This window comes from Cavia porcellus, unplaced genomic scaffold, assembly GCF_034190915.1.
Source record: "Cavia porcellus strain 051 isolate PalLab524CR breed Dunkin Hartley unplaced genomic scaffold, mCavPor4.1 scaffold_22, whole genome shotgun sequence".
Taxonomy (NCBI): Eukaryota; Metazoa; Chordata; class Mammalia; order Rodentia; family Caviidae; genus Cavia; species Cavia porcellus.
The window spans coordinates 15,318,044-15,339,829 of NW_026947505.1; the positions used below are offsets into that span (position 1 = coordinate 15,318,044).

The 21,786-nt window shown below is 35.4% G+C and overlaps 1 protein-coding gene and 1 non-coding gene across 4 annotated transcripts in view; one reads left to right on the forward strand and one right to left on the reverse strand.

The window, feature by feature from the left end:
• The window catches only part of Moxd1 (monooxygenase DBH like 1), a 79,272-nt gene that overhangs the window by 14,621 nt on the left and 42,865 nt on the right, over window positions 1-21,786 (forward strand). For all 3 annotated transcript variants that reach the window (XM_063233480.1, XM_063233479.1, XM_003468463.5), the window contains exons 2-4: window positions 6,742-6,888; window positions 8,441-8,608; window positions 8,745-8,828. In XM_063233480.1, the coding sequence (XP_063089550.1) occupies window positions 6,742-6,888; window positions 8,441-8,608; window positions 8,745-8,828 (399 nt within the window). The remainder of the gene's footprint in view (window positions 1-6,741; window positions 6,889-8,440; window positions 8,609-8,744; window positions 8,829-21,786) is intronic.
• LOC111756362 (U6 spliceosomal RNA) lies at window positions 12,070-12,176 on the reverse strand. The gene has a single exon (XR_002790850.1). It is a non-coding gene; the product is annotated as a U6 spliceosomal RNA (small nuclear RNA).

Genomic DNA, 21,786 nt, shown 5'->3' on the forward strand with positions numbered 1-21,786 from the left:
ACTTAACTCTTCTAAAAATTTTATAGAATCATGATACTGTGATTCCCTAACCCTCTTATTCCTATTTGGCCTATTTTTAAAAATTAATCCTTAAACTCAAATTGCTTTTAATTACCACTATTGCACATTACATTTATATATTTATGTTTGTTTCATATATTACACTACTAAGATTTTATAGTGGCTGTGACATTAGAACAAAGCAATGATTATGCATCATGAGTGGGCAATGTACCTACTTTACTTTTTAGGTCCTATGAGAAGAAGCTCCCTAGGAAGATGGCCATTGATGGAATCCTTCCCCCTGCTTACCCCAGAGCCACACTTGGGTCCATTTAACAAATGGAAAAGGGAAAGGTGTGATTTCATTCCCATAAATGTGGAAATCAGATGGAATAAAAATGAACTGTGAAATTTCCTCACACATCTTATAAGTAATATATAGTATCACTTCTTGAACATCAGATTCTAGGTGACATCATAATTATTCAAACCCTTAACTGGTCAGTATTCTTCTGTGTCAATTCCATTCTTTAGTTCTCTTTTCCTGATAGACGAGAAAAGCACAATCACTACCCCTTTGATTATCCACTCGAATAACATGTCTACCTTTGTCAAACTTCCAGGAAACTCTTAAACTCATTGAGCATTTCAATTTACTCTAAATCTTAACACAGATCATTTCAAGGATGGTTTTTGAGTGGCTTCCTGTTTTTTCCTACTTTTCTCTCAATAAGAATAGTTGAATGGCACAAAATTTTGAACTCAGATATTATTTTGCCTTTTTCTTTGCTTTTATTTCCCTTAACTGTGCTTCTAAGATTGATCAAAATGCCATCTTTGCTGTATAATATTGAAACCACTAAGGTTCTCTTTAATCACTGTCCCTGTATTTTATTGGTATAGAAGGAAGAAAAAAGATAGCACTGAGAAATATGTGTGCATCAGATGGCAGTTCTCTCATTCTGTGTGTGTGTCTTTTTGAGACAGAGTTTCACTAAGTGGGTCAGACTGGCCTTGAACTCACTTTGTAGCCCAGGCTGGCTTCCAACTTGCAGCGATCCTCCTGCCTCAGTTTTCCGAGTATTGGGATTACAGGTGTGTGCCAGCATGCCTGGTTTTCTTATATTCTTTTATTATTACAATTACTGTTTCTGCTCATGCAGGAAAGAGACAGTGCTTCTTTTCTGTACATGTATTTAAAACAGTGTTTTAAATATGCAAATCAGTCTCTTTGGTACTGAGGATATAAACATTCCGAAACACGACTTTCTTCTCTCATCTACTCTTTCCTTGTTTCTTTAGAATAGGCAGAAAATTCCCTCCTTGTGTAAAAGGAATTCAGAGTTCTTCCTTGCATAAATTCTTTTTTCTAAATGTCAAGGTCTGTCTCCTGAGGTCCTTGTCTGTATAGAGGCTAAAGTGTGTCACCATGTTTCTGGGCTTTTGTGCTAGCTGGGTCTCCATGGCACATCATGCAGACCCCAGTTTCTTGTGGCATCTGGTTAGACACATTCTATACCAGGTTTTAACCATATGTAAATGCAATTGAAAGCAGATGGGAAACTAATCTGTTGTCTTACTTTGGGGGGCTTCTATTTATAATGCAAACAACTATGCAGTCCCAATGTATAAATTTATAATTCGATTAGTGAAAGTATTTCAAGTCAGTTTCCACACAGTTGGGAAGATAATATATATCACATGCAACATGGGAACATAAATAGAAGAATAAAGTTTCAGAAAAGGAACAGTCACTCCTGGTCAAATTGATTCATTGATTAAAGGCAACTGCATAGAAGAAACACATTATGAACCTTGAAGGGAAGGAAGAGATTCAACATGTGAAGTTAGTGGAAAAGGTGTCTTAGCTGCACGAAGAGAGTAGGGAAGATGGAGTAGAAGAATTTGAACAAAAACAAAGACCTGGAAAAAGATTGAGTATTTGGGGAATGATACATAGAAATGGAGGTCAAATAGCAAGATTAATAATAGGTTTAATCTAGCCTAAAAGGCTAGGATAGGCCAAATTTTCAGGAACCTGGAATATCTGGATTTTAGGAAGTTATACAATATATTGTTGAATAAAATCCAGTGACATACTGAGGATGATTTTTTGAGGGTGATCTTGACTATTCCAAGTTTCCCATCATCAGGTGTACCATTATCAGGTGTACCATAATGGGGCGTACCATCATCAGGTGTACCATTTTTATTTATTGCACTTGAAATGATAGTAGAATTTGCAAGCACAATGACTGGAAATGTGAAAAGTCTTCAGATAAAGGTAATGATCTGAAACTTGGAATAGGCAAGATTTTCAAAGAAGTTTGGTGATCAGAAGTCAAAACAGAACTGTGAAGTTCTTAGGGAAACAGAGGAGAAAACAGAGCCAGAGAACAACCGAGATGAACTGTCAGAGGCAGAAAACAGCCAAGGAGTTTACTGTGCGTAGAGAATGTGGAAGCCCTGTTCCAAGAACTTCCTCAACTTGGTGGGAAGAATTCAGTTGTTCATTGTTAAGTATGATGCTATCTGGACAAGAATTCATCTATTCCTACATTGCTGAGAGATCTTTGCCATGAATCTGTTCTTTTTTTCTGCATTTGAGATTATTGTGTAAATTTTTTAGACTTTCAATATGATAAATTGCATGATTGATTTTTCTAATGTTGAAACAACTCTTCATAGCCATGATATCTTATCCTTCTCATATTGCGAAGTCCTATTTGCTAAGAGATATGTCTATTTATATTTTTAAAGAAATCTCTATCTAGGTCCGTAAGAGATATCAGTCTGAAATTTTTCATAAGGTCTTTAACTATTTGTAATGCTGTAGTCAAAAAATGAGTTGGAAAGTCATCCATCCTCTTTTATTTTCTGGAAGAATCTGTCAACAATCAACATTATCTCTTCTTTAATATTTAATAAAATTCCAAGTAAAAGCATATTGGCTTACAATTTTTATAGGGAGTTTTTTTTAAAAATATATGAGTAAGTTGTAGGACTATTCAGAATATCTGTATTTTCCTGAATGAATTTTACTGCTTTGTGTGTTTCAAGGACTTTATTCCTCATCTGAATTATCTATTTTTGCCACAAAGGTGGTCAGATTATTATTAAGTTTTAATGTCTTTGCAATCTATGGTAATGTCTTTCCTTTCATTCATTTTTATGTTTATTTATTTTTACTCAAGTTTTTAATTTTTTTCTTTTCCTACTTTCTATTATATTTTATGATTTCATAAAGTGGGTATTTTCTAAGATGGAAAGGAGACAGAATAAAAACCCTTACTTATCAAGGCTGAATTTTTTTCTATGAAGTCAGAAGTGAGACCATAAACTGTGGTGGTAAATTTTGGAATCTTACGTAAAAGAGATTTAGAATATTTGTTTTGGGAGGTCTCTGGAAAATGAAGGGTTAACATGGATTTCCAACTATTAGGAAGTGTCCATCTCAGGTAAATAATAAAACTGCTCAGATGACTGAGATATATACTATGATCAAAACTGAAGGTATCTCTAAAATAGATCATAAAAACATTTTGATTATAATGGAATTAAAGTGCAAAAAATTATAATGGAATTATAGTGGTAGTTAAGTAAGTTCACATTTCAGTATCAGATTTAACAAGAACCAGCTACATTTTTCCTCATTGAGTATCTTAATCATTTTTCCTTTCATATCATCAGAAATGATACCCAACACTCAAAGCTTAAAGCATTTAGTGTTAGATTTTCTGACCATCATCATTTTTCTTGGAGTAACATGGTGTGTCAGTGGAGCTTTAACATGCATTTCTCTGGTGACCAAAGATAATGAGCATTTTTTCCCCATATATCTGCTGGCCATTTGTAATTCTTCAGAGAACTGTTGATTTATTTCAGTTGCCCATTTTTGATTGGCTTTTTATTTTGGGGAGTCTAATTGTTTTAGTTCTTTATGTGTTCTTACTGTTGATCTTCTGTCTATGGATTAGCTGCCAACATTTTCCTCATTCTTTAGATTGTTTCTTCACTGTCTTGGTTGCTTCCTTTGCTGTCCAGAAGCTTTTTAATTTGATATATAATCCCATTTGTTGACTCTGGTATTATTTCTTGTGTTCTGTTCAGAAATTCCTTGCATATAACCATGTCTTCAAGAATTGTACCTATTTTATCTTCCAGCAGATTGTTTCTGTTGTTTCAGAAACATTTTCATATGCACATTAATTTGTCTCACTTACCTGAGTTCATTGAAAAGACAGTTTTGTGTTACTATCTTTTCTTTTTTTGTAAGAATTCTTGTGGTTTATGTCTTATACTCTGAGTGACTACCTTGAACATAATGATAAATATGTATTAGCTATTGTAATTTTCTTATTTTTTATAAAATTTTATTTTTCATAAAACAAAAAGTAAAAAGATCCAACTTCAAAGATAAAAAAGAAAAAAAAACCTTAAAGCAGGAAAAGTTTATTTTTGATTCATGTTTTTTAGAAGTTTCAGTCCATGGTTGGCTGGTTCTAAAGAAGAAACAGCATGGCCATGGGGAATGGTAGAAAAAAACTACTTTCTCAGAACAAGGGAGAAGTGAGGGAGGGAGACCCACTCCTTTAGGTCACACCCCTGGTGACCTGTATTTTCTAATATAAGACTGAGCTCCAAACAGCAAGGCAGTTATTGTGATCCCGTAATCCAAATACCTTCCATAAACCCCACTGAGGAGAGCATTACAGTTTGGGGGGACATCTAGATATAAACCATAACACTGGGGTTATCATTATCAGCTTCTTTTGGATAGCAAATTCTCCTAGGAGTCTAGAGCTCTGGCATAATTGGCAGTTATCCTTCCTGATTATGAGGTATTCATTGGTTTGCAAAAGGTAGATGAGCTCAACTGGATCTTTAGCATTAGGTGAGTGAATCTCATCCTTTATTCTCAGAGCTAAGTTATCTGGACAGCCAGGAAAAGATGAAAAATTGGAAGGAATTTCTTAAATGGGAATAGAATGAATGGAAAATTGGCAAGCAAAATGGATACTTTATGGAATTGATGGTTTTGGAAATGTACTAGCATGATTATTCCACTCTTTGAACTGATTGCAGTATATATTGTACTGTTTGTGTTTGCAAAAACTATAATTGCATGAATAATGTAATGAAATATGAGTTCAGCATAAGGGCTCAGTTAACTGATCTAAATCTCTTTTTGCCCATAGGCATTATTTCATTTACATACCAAAAATCTATGTGATAAAAAAGGGAAAATCACACTATCATGAGTATTGCATTTAAATTGTTTTCCCAATTACAACTTGATTTTCATAATAAAAGTTTTCTCAAACCCTAACTTTAACTGTAGAAGATTTTATGTAAAACAAAACTGATATAACTAGTTGCTAGGCACAGAAAAAAAATACAACAAAAATAAATGGACCCATCTCATTTAACTAATGGGCACTGCAGTGCAAATGGGGAGAAGAAAAGATTTTGGATCAGATTGCCAGGGCTTGACTGTTGTGTATGTAACAATTGTATAGTCCTGGACATGTTGCTTGAGTGTCTACATCTGCAAAATGGAAATATAATTGATCTCATAGACACAATATAAAAAACTAAATCAATTAATACATGTAACAAGTCCTGATACACAGGGCATAGTCATAAATTGTCATTATTGTTACCAGGGTGAAGAAGGATTAGACTCCGCACTGCAAGCAATTTGGGACTTTCACATATTAAGGAATATGTGACTTTGGATGTCAAAATTTATATGCACTTGACAATTATTTTTAAATTTAAACTTTATTCTTAAATTAAAATTAAAGGAAAAATGTCAAATGCCAATCACTTGACCTTCATAATTTAAAGACCTTGTATATTACATTTTCTCAAACATAGAATGAGTGGAAAACATACAACTGGCCATATTATTTCATTTATTCATCTTTTAAAATCAATGAAAAAGATATATATTATGTCCATTTGTTTAATATTAAAACTGAAGCTCTCACAGTTTGGCTTCAGCTATTGGACAAGACTCATGTTGTGGGAGCCAGCTGGCCAGCTGGGAGTCCGAGCCTAGCCTTTTGATTCAAAGTCCATGCTTTCTATGTCGGACTTGTCTGCCTCCCGGAAGTGGTGGACACCACAGAAGAAATTTAGTACACAGGTTATTGTTAATCCACAAACTCAGAACTTCTTGAGTTATTCGGTATTTTATAATTCAACTCATTTCCTTTCTTTGAAGAATATGTCATTGCATTTCATCGTAATCAGCATGTGCCACTAACACATCACCTGAAGCAACCTGTACCCTCTCCTATGGGTCTCTGCTTTTATGGATGGTGAGGGCCTGATAACAGAAAGTGCCCTCTGGCTTGGCTGCTAACTGGACAGTTTAGTTTGGGGGTGGACATTACGTGGTGCAGAAGTTCCCCTCTTTCTTCTTTCAGTGAAGGTAAAGTACTCAGTGACTTCAAATATTTGTTCAATATTTGGATTATTTATGATATTATAATCTACTTTGACTTCTCCTCAAACTAGTCTCCTGTAAACTAGTTTCTTATAATTGATTCTTTAGTTAGAGTAATTTGTTCCTCCCTGTTGGAAATTCTCAAGATTTACAAAAATAGTCTAAATAAAGGATGTTTGTAGTAAGCACACCCCAAATGAAGCTTTAAGTTCCTGTAAATTCTCTTAAAATCCTTACACTTTGATTTTAGAATATCCTGAATTTTACTTTCCATGTTTTCACAGGACTATTTTACAAATGCAAATAAAGAGTTGAAAAAAGACACCCAGCAAGATTACCACCTGGAGTATGCCATGGAAAATGATACACACACAATAATTGAATTTACCAGAGAACTGCATACATGTGACATAAATGACAAGAGTATAACGGTAAGGAGAGTATAAGTGGATCCAAGCTTGAATAAATTGTTTGTGTTTGGGAAACATTTTACAGAAATAAAAATAAACACTGAAAGATAATCTTTGAAAAAAGTCACATCATCTTCAGGAATATTTTTGAATCTCTAGAAATGCCTTCTCCTCCCAAAAAACTAAACCTATACATTTCAGTAAAGGTAATTTATATGTGAATTTGATGTTCTGAGGAGCTGTTTAAAGTTTGTGTGCTTTTACTCATAAATGCGTTTTAGTTTCTATATAAAATTCAAAAATAGCTGATAGCTAAAAGTTTGAAGAAATTTACTGCATGAAAAAAAATTGGAATAGCTTTCATGTGATTTGTAACTGATTCATCTTTGTAAATAACTAAAATCAAGCCTACTGGTATATGATACAAGATTTCTCATTTTCAGATATCATGCAAAAATTAATATCATTTTGTGTATGCAAATGAAATGTTTAGAGGATATTTAATTCATGTGGCACTTCAGGAAGGTCCAAAAATTGCTTGCAACAATTTCATTTTATACAGGCCAATCAAGTTATTTTTATTTGATAAAAAGGCAATATAAAAAATCTGAAATAATTTTGATTAACATTCAGAAAAATGAGTGAAAATGGCAGGAAAAAAAGCACATGCTAAGACATAGATCACTTTTTATCTGATACACAGTGCAATTATGCTTTAATTAGAATAATAATTATAGTTATAATTATTTGACATTGAGAAAGAATATAGCAAAGAGAACATTTAAAATAAATAGCTTTTATTTTCTATTCTCGAAGTTCTTATTACAAAGATTTGACAAAAACACCTTTCTTTGTGGGAGGACGGAACAGTTTTCTTTACATCCCAGCAAACCTTTCTAGCCCAACAGCCCACTGGGCAATGTCTTCTGGTGACTCTGTGGAAAACCTCACAATACTTTTCCTAGTTGGAGATGCTAGTCCTTTGAGACTCCCAGAATTCACCAAGGGATTGTGTGGACTGACTACATTGTAATACATAAACCCAGACAATTTCTTCTGTATTTCCATTTCTGTAAATTCATACATGGGACTGGACCAGTGCCTAAGAAAAACTCTGTGAAAAGTCATGGCAATTTTAATTTTCACTCTATTTGTTTATTTATACTAAAATCCCCATTATATTAAATAGGTCTTTTTTTTTCAAAGTCTCTGCTGCTTCATAGGAATTTTTGCTTGGTAATTATTAGTTGCTAGTTGAGCATTCTGGCATGGCCATGGTTTCTTCTTGTCCCATGGGTGAATATAGTTCCTACGACAATCATCTTTCACTCTGCTTTGGAACACTTCCACGCTGAGAAATATGACTCCTTCTGTAAATGATCTGACCTGTTTGCACCCTTAATCACGCACCCAATGCATGAAATTAATGATACATCATGTCAAGAACTCCAAATGTCAATATTATTCTCTTTTCTTCACTTTTATATTTTGCTTTAAATAAATTGTTTACACTCGAGTAAGTGATCAGGAAACTGCTCTTAGGCGACATAACATGCCTATTTCTGGATATCAGGATAGCACGGTGAGAGTGATCTGGGCCTATCACCAGGAGGATGTGGGAGACACCGGCCCCCAGTACCATGAATCCAACCGGGGCACCAAGAGTCTACGGTTACTCAACCCTGAGAACACGAATGTGTTGCCAACAGCCTTGCCGTATTTTGACCTGGTAAATCAAGACGTAAGTTTCTTTAGGTCTTATGATTGTGGGGATGAGTTTAATGACCAAGTAGAAGACTCTTTTTTCATATTACTGCATTTAACAGCAAGTCAACAGAATGTGACTTTGTTTCTCTCTGCCCTTTTTATTAAGACAGGTCCCCATCCCAAACAAGGGTACGACGTACTGGTGCCAAATGTTTAAGATCCCTGTGTTCGAGGAAAAGCATCATGTAATAAAGGTATGTAACTCACTCACAGGGCTAATCTTAATTGGCTCAAATGGGAAAAGAAATTGCTGTTTTAAAATGAAATCAGTAAGAAACATAGAAGAAAGAATGGGGTTGGCTGACCCAGACCCTGTTGTAGGAATCTGGAATCTTGGATTTAGATTATCAGCTCATTCTACGTCAATGGTAAAAGTTTTGGGGTGTATTTGAACTATCCCAGTTATTTCTTTAGGAGCTAATCTGACAATGGGTATTGCTGGGATAACAATTTAAAATGTTTAGATATTGATAAATCATATCCAAGAAGCTTATTTTTCTCCATTAATATTGTTTGAGAATATCTGCTTCATTGACTATATTGGATAGTATGTAAAAATCATTTTATAGTATTTTTTAAAATAAGAAAAAAGAAAACCTGCAAATTTCTGTAGAAGTCTAAAAAAATACAATGTTGCTTAATAAATAAGCTCGGTTAGCCTGTGGCCTACAGTTCCCTCCCAGTCCCCTGAGATAGATTGCCCAGAACTTTTGCATCTGATTAGTATGTTTTAGAGATTACAGCTTCTTGGTTCAGTCCTTGTAATCATTGTAGTTCTGTAGAGTCTGAAGCTGATGATACGTGTTCCTGAAAACTTACAGAGACATTAGAGGAGACACGGCCAAAACATAGGAACACAATAGAATCAGTGCGTGTAGAGTATTGTAAGTACCCGGCAGGTCAGATGCTGCCACCTTTGTGTCCATCCCCAGACTAGGGAATGAAGAGGTGTGGCTATGAGGAAAGAAGTGGGTGTCTAGATCATAGGAATTAGAGGAGGAACCTAAGGGTTAAACTGCTGCCCCTCTCCCCCACTGACTGTGCGTCCTGAGGGAAGTCACTGCAGGTAAAACTCAAGGCCTCCTTCTCCTCTTCTGGAAAGGTGGGCCATCCTTAAAGAATTTTAACTAAGGGGAAAACACGTTCTCTACAGTGGCTTGGATTGGTTCATTCGTAATGTATTGGACAAGTTGCACAGATCTGGCTTTTGCTAACAAGAGGTAAAAGGGGTGAGCCGGAAGGGTCAAGCTGTATGTGGTCCTAAGTAATTGTAGGGTGTCTTTGCCAGCAAAAGCCTTACCAATAGTCTAATGCCAATGAGTTATTTACTTCTGTGTTAGAAGTTATTTCATACTTTGTGCATGTGAGAGGGAAATGTAAATTCTAATCTTAGCTGCTTAAGGCAGCAATATAGCCCTTTCCCTCCTCAGTGAAGTCTTTCTCAAAGAGAGACTCTTCCATTTCTATAGACTGTGTGTCTTTTGCAATAACTTTAATTGGTACCTGGACTGAGGAACAAACAGAAAACTGTAATTTCAGAGATGAAAATGAATGTTCCACAAATAGGTCCTTGATTCATTTTTTAAAATTTTATTTATTTATTAGTCCATGTTGCAGTGTATAATGATTACATTCATCATGGGTAGTTGGTACCATGCGCATCACACACCTTGTTTTTTTATTTTTAACAAACATTCATTGTGGAGATGTAAAGTCCTTAGCCATTTACATTAATGTATTTTTCCTTGTCATTGTTTATGGTAATGATTGAGTTGAATGAAATGAAAATCATTCTCTACACTTAAGGATAGAATGTATATTTCAGTTATCTATGGGTATTTCCTAACACTTCACCAAATCCTCTTGGCTGACTTTTCTGTCACAGTAGCTCACAAGGGGGTGGGTTTAGGATTAAGTACTTTTGAGACCACATTGCTGTCCTCACTCGGCATTTGTATAAAGAGGGTCTTGAGTGGCGTGACAGGTGTAGGGGTATTTTTTTTTTTTTGCAATCATTGAAGGGCCACCAAACACAAAAAGTCTTCACCTTAAGCAAGAGGACATTGAGGGAGGGGCAGAGGTCTGAGAGGAGTGCTTTTGCAGGATTCCAGAGATTTCATGGCTAGAATTTAAAATTCCATTATTACTTAAAATTAGCACTTGCAGGATAGATTCCTGAACTTACTGTTAAGTCCTAAAAAATATTAAAGTTCACAGAGAGTTATGAAGCATTCACTTCCAACAGTAACAAGATAACATACAAAAAAGAGAAATTTTCAGGGGAAGAGGAAGTCCAAGTACTTGTTATTTAAATGGCTTTGAGACAATTTTCCATAATCGGTTTTAATTTTCAGCTTCTTTAGGTTACAATAAAATTTCAGTAAGTTTTTAAGTAGAATTCATCAGCCTAGAACTTGCCTTAAGAACTCATTCAATTTCCATTCCTTTTTTTTTTTTCTTGTTAGAGATGATTTCTAATGACAGGAGAAAGGTATATATTCTTTTCATAGAATCAAAGACTGCTATGGTATGAAAAGCTATTCGGTGAAGTGCTTCTTCTTATTCCCAATTTTATGCCCTGAAAATCACTGTATCATAAAGTCTCAGTCTTTCTCTAGTTTAAAAAAGTATTTTTACAAAACATTGCTTTTGTGATGTTTATGAAGGAGTGTGTTATATACAATGAATTTCATAGACTCAAACACTCCTCTTTTTGAAAAGAATATTGATAACAGTTATGTTGTCAGGCATCAGTTTCATTGTCTAGACTCTAATTCAAATAGTTTGTATCTTCAGCTTAAATGTTGATACTATACATAGTGTACACCCTGTAGATAGAATAAACAAAACCAATAAATATATTGGTGCTTCAAGGAATGTTTGTGGTGTGGTTTTAAAAAGTAACTATTTAAATTTAAATTTAAATTTAAAAATTTATTACAGTAAAAGGATGCATTGCCATTAATCTGCCTCAACATAGTCCCTCTCACTTTGAATGCTCATCCCATCATTCTTACACTCCCTGAAGCCATTCTGGAGATCCTCTTTTGTGAGTCTGTTAGTTCGCACTGTTGTACCTGCCTCAGTGGCCTGAATCAGTTTAAAATTTTTCAGGGCCACTTTGACTTTGAAGAAGAGCCAGAGATAATGAATAAAATGGTTAAGAAATCACTGTGATATTTTTTTGAGCAACTGGATAGATGACCCTGGTTTGAATTCTTTGGTGCCATTCACTAGTCATGCAGCCATGGGGAAGCATTAGCCACCTGTGGGTCAGTCTCCTAATCTAAGTGCAAATGGTACTGTCGTTATGGGATTGCTGGAGTAAACTGGAGATTTTTTTTTAATTTAGCACAGTATCTTACACTTAGAAAATTCTTAATAAACCCACCTGCCATTACTGGGCAATTTATTTATCTATTTATTTACTTATTTTTAAATATGGAACACTTCACGAATTTGTATGTCGTCCTTGAACAGGGGCCATGGTAAGCTTCTCTGTATCGTTCCAATTTTATTACATGTGCTGCCGAAGTGAGCACTGGGCAGTTTAGTTTTAAAGTTACCTTCTGAATGACTTTCAATTAAAACTATATATTGAGGACACCTAGGAAAGCATAGAGCGTCTTTCTAAAAAGTAATCATTGTTAAGTTCTCAGCGAGAATTACTTTACTTGTTATACGACTTTGGGCAAATAATTCACCTCTCTAGGCCTCCACTTTCTCACTTGAATCTGGGGAATGATAATGCTTACCTAATAGAATTGTTATGACTACTATGTGAATCAAATGAATTCAAAATTTGTAGAAGTGCCTGACACATAGTGTCCATCAAACAAAGTAGAAATTTCGTATGTTATTTGCATTCACATTGCTAATCTGTTGATCTTAGGTTTCTGTGTTGCTGAGGAATCCCAAATCCTCCCTTTCTAGATAGTTTTAAATAAAACCTGGATTGTAAATTGCTTATTTAGCAGAGCTACCTCAAAAACTTTCCGCTTTAAAAAAATGTAAAGTTGAGGTAAACTAAACACCATCATCCTTCTTTTCATCAGCAGTAGATGCAGGAGGGAAAAGACTAGAAACTCATGCTTTATTACTCACATCTTTCTTTCCATGAAATCAGGCACACTGCCCTTGTGTTGTCAGCTTTCATAAATCTCACTGATTCACTCTAGGCATTGTTTCCTAGGACAAAAAAAAAATCTAAGAATAATGAACATTAAATAGCTGGAATGTCTTTGAAGCCTGAGTATATAGAGCCATGAAATAGGAACAAAAAGATTGATTCCCTATACTCAGCATGTGACATGGACATTTAAAATTATGTTAAAGGGACAGCCACCCAGCTTCTCTGCTGTGCTCACTACTTCTGCAGAATGAAAGGCACTTTCCATGGAGAACTTTATCATTAACACATTTCAGACATGTCAAGTGTGGCACAGGGTTTCTATTTCTGAAGTGTACAAGCCTCCTGTTTACTTTCAGTAAACTGTGGGAATTTGAAAGTTTTTAAGAGTTAAACTATATGATTTTACATCCATCAGAATGTGCTGTTCTTTGATGCTGTGTCTGTCTCCTTCTCCCCCATCCTGCAAGGATGTTTCAAAATCATTTTAACAGATGTGTTTCTATTGATGGTCTGATTATCAGGATGGATTTACACACACTGTATCTTGGTTCTTACCCTGTTTCACACGTTCACCTTCCGTTTCATTGTAGCATGTGTGAGACAACTAGGTGTTTGTTATTGACTGTTGGGGGAATCCTTGTGTTTTCCCCAAATCCTTTCCAACTTTGTAGGAATTTTTTGCTCATTGATGTTTCTCTTTCATCCTTGAGTCATTTAACCATATTCCCTGCAGGCAAATCTTTGGATCTTTAAATAGATCTACTTAGCAAGTTGAAACAAATTAAGCTTCACAATATGCCTCATGTGAAGATACTTTTCACTCCTTTTAAGTACTTTGCAAGCACGATATTTAGTTATTAAATTTTAAGTACTAATGACTGACTAGTACACCCTGTGGCTTTGTTCACTGATTCAAAACAGGGGCAGTTTCTTAAATCTAAATCCTAGAAAAAGTTATGGTGTAAAATTTAAAGACTCTGAATCTGGAGAATTTGTGGTACAAAATTTACAAATGTCAAGTGTCTTTGCCCTAAATATCCAACCGTATCTGAAGTTATATATATCTTTTATCAACTAATGAAGTGATGAAAGTTCTTTATGATGGCTGCGCCTGTGACTTCAGAGGGAAAAGAAGCATAACAGAACTCTGAACAGCAATGATTTAACTTAAAGTGGCGTATTTCAAAAATGATTGACGTAGGTAGGCCATATTGAAAAGTTCATTCCAGATCTTCTTGTGTTACATCTTCTTCACACAAGCCTCTGAAATGATCCGGCTTCATGGGTGTTCTTTCAGTCACTTGAGAGCACAAGGTAATTGAATTCACTTTGAAAGCATGTCTGTCTGTTCATGGAAATGATTTATTGCTAACTCTATTACTAATTAGCCCTCTGACCTTAGAGAAAGTACTTACCCTATCCTGGTCCTCAAATTCCTTTCCTGTAAGATACAGGGACTGGAAAAAGGATCTCTTTCTAAATATCTGTGACTGGATGGAAACAAAAAGTCTGCAATGGGGCTTGGATGTCCTGTGGTCTGAGATCCTGACCCGCTTGTTTCTTAGTACCGCAGCAGGCCGAGATGAAAATGCCTCCCTCAGCGTTCAGAGCCCCTCTTCCTCCTCCCTTCAGCCTGGGCCCTCTTAACATACATTCCGATGCTACTCAGTCCTTCATAGAGCCTGCCACAGTGACCCAGAACCCCAGGAGCGCCCTGAATGTCTAGAGACATCTGTGGCTGCTGGAGTTTTTACAAAGTCCAGAGACATTTTATTTTGGGGCTAGAAATTACTCACTTTTTAATCTTTAAATATACACACATTTAATTGAGCTTGTTCCCGATATTATTTAATGACTGCTCAGTTTCTGGAACAGCTGCCTATGGGCACATAAAGCTATCACATCAAATCAGACTGTGAAACCACAAATCTTCACAGTATCCGTGTTATCCAGCGGCTGTGCATGGTCAGTGAGATCAGACCTCATCAGCAGTAGATGGAGGCTCCTGGCCCCACCACCCACCGTGTGACCCATGCTAAACAGCTTGACCCCATGGAGACTCAGGTTTTTATTTGTAAATAGGTTAACCAACCAAGTGTTAACTATCACTGTCAGATGAGATTTTTTAGAATACTTAAATCTTTGTCATATACTAGTTATCTCAATACATACCAGTTACCTTAACAATTTATTTTTTATTTTAAGCTTCTTAAATCAGGACAATAATGTCCTTTAAAGATAAAGATAAAAATTAGACCGTGAGGAAAGCAAAGTTTTATGGAAATAAGTTGGCAGAGTGCACAGTGGCATCCTCTAACTGCTTTGTATTAGCTCAGTGCCCTGAGGCAAACCGAACTCTTACTGCCTGCATCTTCACTTGCAAAGCAGGAGAAATAATTTTCAGTGAAAATGAAATGACTACAAGTGAGAACATCTGTTAAATAATAGGCTCAAAATTGCTTGTTTTCTTCCCTCAAAAGGGATTATGGAGATGGAGGACCAAAACTTCATCTAGTATTTTCTCATACTCGGAGTCAAGGCTACGCTGAAACCATGGCGGGCAGTAATTTTCTGTTTTATTTTGAAGAAAAGATTCTTGGGAATTAGATTTCATAGCCTGCTTCCATTACTCTCAACCAAATGAAATTTAAGCTAATTTCCTCCTGTTCTTGTCTAACTAAGGATAAAAACCAACTGGCAGCTATCCTCTGGGAAATATTCTCTCACGTTCAAGGGTCACCTATCAGCCTTCCATTCTGTGACCCTGAATAATGCCATTTCAACAGACATAAAAACCTATTTATTTTTCTTAGTTTTCATCTACCACCCAAGTCTACCTCCAATCTAGTGTATCTCTTCAAGTTGGATAACAATGTTAGAAAGAACTAGCATATTTAATGGTAATTATTAGCCATGAAATCTGGTAAATAATTTAATTAATAGCACTTTTACTAAAAGAATACTAAGATATTTATGTTGATCTAGATGTTACAGTGTAGTAGGATTGAGGAGGTTGGTAATACAAGGAGATGAATGAATATAAGGAAAATTTGTAGTAAAATATTTGTGTACTTTTCGATGTTAAGTACACTCTCTCATTAAATATTTTCATAGCCTTTCATGAGGTAATTGGGGTTCCCACCATTTCCAAGATGAATACTCTGAGACATAGTAAGCTTAAGTAATGTGATAAATATTATACACATTATATGCAAAAGCTAGACTTCAATAAAGGTTTCCTACCAAAACTGATGGGCTTTTCTCCGCACAACTTTACAGTCAGGCCTTGTGAATTTTCAAGATTCGTATGCTGGCCTTGAGTATTTTCAGTATACTTCTCAGCACCCAGGCTGCTTTCATTTTCTGACAACTGTATTCCAACTGTATGTCTTTGTTGAGAGCTGTGCATATTAATGTGTACAATTTGATAAGTCTGGACACATAGGAACGCCTTTGATATCACTGCCAAAGGCAAGGTAATAGACATATTCATCACTTCCCAAAGTTTCTTCATCTCTTAGTTTTGTTTTGGTGTGTATGTGTGTGTGTGTGTGTGAAGAACATTTAACATGAGACCCACCCTCTTAAAAAATTCTAAATCTACAATACCAAATTGTTCCAGGCTACTTTTCAATCCTTCAGAATCCATTTTGTTCCCAAGACTCCAGCTGTAGATTCCCGCTAGAACGTTCCAGAAACATCAGTTCAAGGAAGCTACCAACTGGCAGGCTTAGGATGACACGTGAGCACACAAAGGCCTCAGTGCTTTTACCCTAAAGGGTGGGAAACCACTGATTCACAACAGATGACATGCATAAAGTTTCATTTGTGATTTAGGAAGTCATTTCAGTTAAGATTAGAATTAAGATGATTAGCCTAATAATTGTACATATGGGTACAAAGAAGGTAGAATGTTAAATCTCAGAGATAATGTTAAGGAGAAAAGAATTAGTGGTAATTTCAGTGTCAAGAAAGTAATGAGCCTGTTAATCTTATTAGACATATCTTGTAGTGTAAGGCTTGTTGAAAACAAGCTCCTGGTCTTCTGTTTAAACTAAGTTAAAATCCTCCTTGGAAATTAAAATAATGGCAATGGACTGTTTTATTCCCCTTTACAATGCTGGCCTGTGACAAATGACTCATGAAAGAGCATATGAACAGTTTTACATGGCACATAGATTTATGGCAAAGTATCTTAAAACAAGAGACGTGGGGTTGAGGGAAAACGTTGGCATCTCAGAATGGCCCAAGGACCAGATTGAGAGTCCAAATTCTAATCCCGTCTTCACCAGTGTTCACCTACAATTTAATGTGATCACACCCCAGGGCCTCTTAGGAAGTTGAGTTCATGTTAATAACATCACCTAAAGATGGTGACTCTGTCATTTTTGTTTTGTTTGTTTTGTTGTTTGCTTTTTGGTACTGGGAATCAAACTCATAACCTTGTGCTTGCCAGACAGGTGCTGTGCCATTGAGTTATTTGCGGGCCCAATTCCGTCATTTTAGGTGATCCTTAATCCTTAAAAGGCTGGCTTCCATTGAGTTTGGAATTGACAATGCTGGAAATAAGTGAACTAAGTGATGAAACATTGTCTTAAAATTGTAAAAAGAATACAGATAGCTTTTGTAAATTCTCATAGGACATAAAATACTTCTTGTGATGCTCGTTATACCACAATGAATTTTAAAATAGTTTTTATGAATGGAAATTTTAGTAATTAATAGAAAAATATATGTACAATGGAGAGTCACTTTTATCAATGAGATATTTTAAATTCAAGTTTATGTGATTCACAAATCAGAGAATGTAGGTTTTTTTGCAACTTTGTCGTGCTATAAAATGCTGCATGGTGATATTTTTTAAATATAAATGCCCTCTTTATACATTCACGATAGAGAGACTTTTACATCAGAAATTCAGACTATAGTATTCAGTAATACATCTATTTTATAAGGAGAAATATTACTCAACATATAAAAATACATTAAGGTTGAGAACTGCTTCAATGAGCCATTGTTGACTTTTCCTAGGGTATGAACTGGAAATATCTACATGAACTCTTCAGATGTGGAATGTAAGCCTTTTTGATTGACTTGTTTGGAAAAGTTCCCCAAGTGAGCCTGTTACAAACCCCATGGTTGAAAAACCACTGTTTTATATTTACTAAAATTTCCCAGGCCACCAAATTTGTTATGTGATATTTTATAATACCCAATAAAATGCCCTTCATATTGAGTAGCATTAAACCATAATTTTATAGTGAGAAAATATTTTATTACACAAATATTAGAAAGATTGGACATACACTGAATGTCTACTACCAAAATGCACTATTTCAATTGTCTGTACATGAAGAAGAATTAAGAAGTTTATGGTTTCAACATAGTTTATTCCTTGGTGCATTGCATATTTCTTTGTGAAAGTGGAGAGACAAAAACACCAGCTGTTTCCTGAAACCACAGCTGACTTTCTTTATAAAATTTGAACTAATTCTCTCTATGAGAAGAAAAAGATTTATGTTCTTTTGTGAAACATATGCGTTGAAGTTTATACATTAACATACGTTCTAATGTAATGGCCCATTTTAGAAACAATATACTGAAAGCCACCTTGCTGAGTTATTATATTCCACTACCAATAATTAGAAATCTTATAAACACTGAATTCTCACTGAATTTCTTCACCTGATGTTTAAAATATTAATAAAGACATGACCAAGTACACACTATTAATAAATATGTATATACTATATATAGTCTCTCAGATTTTAGGTTGGGCTGAGGAAGTCCTGAAAATATATAAGAAGCACTTTGGTTTAGGTTGCAATTTAAAAGTTAGATATACACTCAACATACTCACCATACATCTTACTTAGCCAGAAACATCCTTTTACTACACATCTGTAAATCACAAGGGAGAACTGACAAGTGTCTAGCTGGAGGCTACTTTAGACAGCTCTCAATGCTGTGTCTCTTGTCAGATAAAGGCGATATGAAATATAATGTTTAACCCAAAGGACCTCACCAAATCAATGGAGAGAAAGGATGCATTCACAAATAGGAGAGAATCCAAACCAACAAATGAGCATTTATGTCCAACTGGATGGTACAGACAATTAAGGCAAAAAGAAATGAGAGAGCAGAGAGATTTGGGTACAGTCCCATGCGGTATGGAAAGAGTAATTTGGGAGAAAATACAAAGTAGATTTTCAGTAGGAGGAAGTGGTGGTGTGGTGTGAACCACTAGCAGGCAACTTCTTTGTGTGGACTTGAGCATCCTAAAAATAGAAGAAAAAAACCCAGCATTGATGGAGAGCACTCTCATCAATTCTCAATAGGAAAAACAGTTTGAGGAAGGCATTATTACTGTACTGCTTTCACAGAGGAGGAAGCCAGAGCCCAGTGGAGTACCTTACCAATTTCTGACAATTCTCCTATTGGTGTTTTTTTCCCTGAGGAAGACAGCAGGTTTTAAAAATAAACATGTTTAAACGTTTTTGATGGCTCATCCTCCAAGATCTGTGGGATGATCTGTGGACGCAGCACTCGTTGACTGTAAACCAGGACACGTGATTTACCACTGAAACTTTGCAGTGTGACACGGCAGTGTGGCAGAAGCTTTGCTCAGTTCCACATGTGTCAGAGAATCATTAATGCTGCCACCAACATCTGCTTGAGTCCCAGAGCCGAGGAGCAGCTGCTGGCTCAACGTTAAATCCACAGTCTGATGTGTCAAGTTAGAACACAGAGTCCCTGCGGTTACTTGTCGTCAGGGAAACTGCATTTTTTGATCAGAGAATGCCTTCCCCTTACCGAGGCCCCAGTGTGAAATACTGGAAGGGACTGCAGACTGTGGCCTTTGACACCTACATGGGGTCATGAGTTGTATCTTGAATGGTGCCATTGTGTGACTTCCACAAGTTTTGTTTAGTGTTACAACTCTGACAGATTACATCATATCCTCTAAAATAGAAATCCCGGGCTACCTCTTAATGGCACCCATTGCATGTAAGCAATTAGCTCTTCCTGAGTAAAGCTGCAAGCAGTCAGTCCCTCAGAAGAGGGCGGTGGCCTTTGGGTTCCTGTAGAAATGAAGCAACCTTCCCTAGAGCTAGTGATCAGGGCTTGCTTTAATGATGTCCATGTCATTGTCAATTTTGGCTATGTTTTCTTAGCTTAAATGTACATGGTGTATGTGGGCTTCTTTATAGGAGTGGTTTACATCGTTCAGTTTTTATTAAAACATAAGCCTGAATTCATCTTGAGATTGTTACCCAGCATTTGAAAACTAATACTGCCTTAAAGCCACCCTCCAAAAAGGCATATTTGTTTCTCTTCATTATCATCTACAGGTTTTCTAAAAATCAATTGTATTAATTCATTGCCAATATTTATTCATTTTATTACTGGACATCTTCTTCATATTAATTTTAGCCTCATGACTTTAGGCCTTTTTTGGATAAACACTGAACACAGGCTTTTCATCACAGCAATTAATACCATGGCCTGTTAGCAAATATCCCCCTTTTCTTTTCCCTTTACTTTTATGACATTTGATAGTGCATGTAAACTAGAAATCCTATCTTAAATGCTGTCTTCTGGAAAGTTCTTTTTAAAGGTTGAATTTTAAAAATCAAGTATTTACTAATCACTTATTATATGTTAGATGCTGTGCTTTACTTACAACCTGTGTCATTTTTCAGATGAGGAAACTGAGGTTCAAAAAAATTAGAAATCTTTAATGCCACAGAGCTAGAAACTGACAACTGTGGAAAGAAATGTAGCATTATCGGATTTTAATTTCTGTACTCCTAATTACGGCTGCACATACAGGTGTCCTGGGTGCTGTAATTGAACAGTTTAATTTATATGATTTATACATTATATATAATAAAAGATCACATAATTTAATTTATGTCTAGTAGAACTTGTTTCAAATACTTGCTGTATCCGTGGTAAGTAACTTACAGAACTGCTCCGAATCTTAGCTTGTTCATTAGCAGAGCAGAGGTACTATCTATTCACAAGATTACTGCAAAAATTATTTGAAAGAGTTTGGAAAGCACCTGAGACATGATGTAAAACATTGTCATCTTGCTGTAACTTCCCCAGCTAAGAAAACCACCTGTTTGCTTTTGTCTGCATTAGTTTCATAAATAAAGAAAATGGGATTCAGTGAAAAAATGCTGTCTTTGTCATGCAGTTAATTGAAACTGGGGTTCAAATTTAGGTCACACATTGTTGCTACTTATCTGTTTCTCTCTTTCAACATATGAAATACAAAACAATTTCAAGGTTAAAAAAAACCCTAAGATTTATGTCCTTTTCTACTGTCATCTTTTAATAATCTATAATTAAAGAATCTCTCAGCTCTATAAAAGTGCTTAATTACTTGGAAATAATTGTCCAATAATTTATACCAATTGGAAATTGACTTTGATTTCATTGATTTTTCTGAACATTTAAGAGTGAGAAAACTGAAATAAATTTGTGTATCTCCAATTTGATTTTATAATGTGTGCTAGTTTCTTTATAACTTGGAGTTCACTGTTTCACTATGTTTGCTTTTGATTTCTATATTCACATTTAACACAAAGCATCATTCTTGTAAGAACTAGGCTACCCCAAATGCACTTTGTTATGTGAGGCAAGCTCTCACTGTGAGAGTTTGTAAAATTCACAATCAAATTAAATACATAAGCTTAGAGAACTAAGCTCTTGTTTAAAAATGATACACAGGAAATGTCAGTACTCTGAGTAATATTTTCCACTCATATAGGAATTTAAAACTTCAGATTTTATTTCAAACTATATTTACTTCAAATGGTAGAAGTTCTTTTGTGGAATATTGTGTTTCCTCTTCAGCTTGAATTAAGAATCATATGAAATTCACATGTTATATAATCTGCTCTTTAACTAGCCTTTAGCAGTCTTTGAACGAAATCAAAACAGTTATATTTTCATCCTTCATCCTTTGGAAAATTAAGGAGTTTGTTTTCTATCCTGCTTCTTTAGGAGAG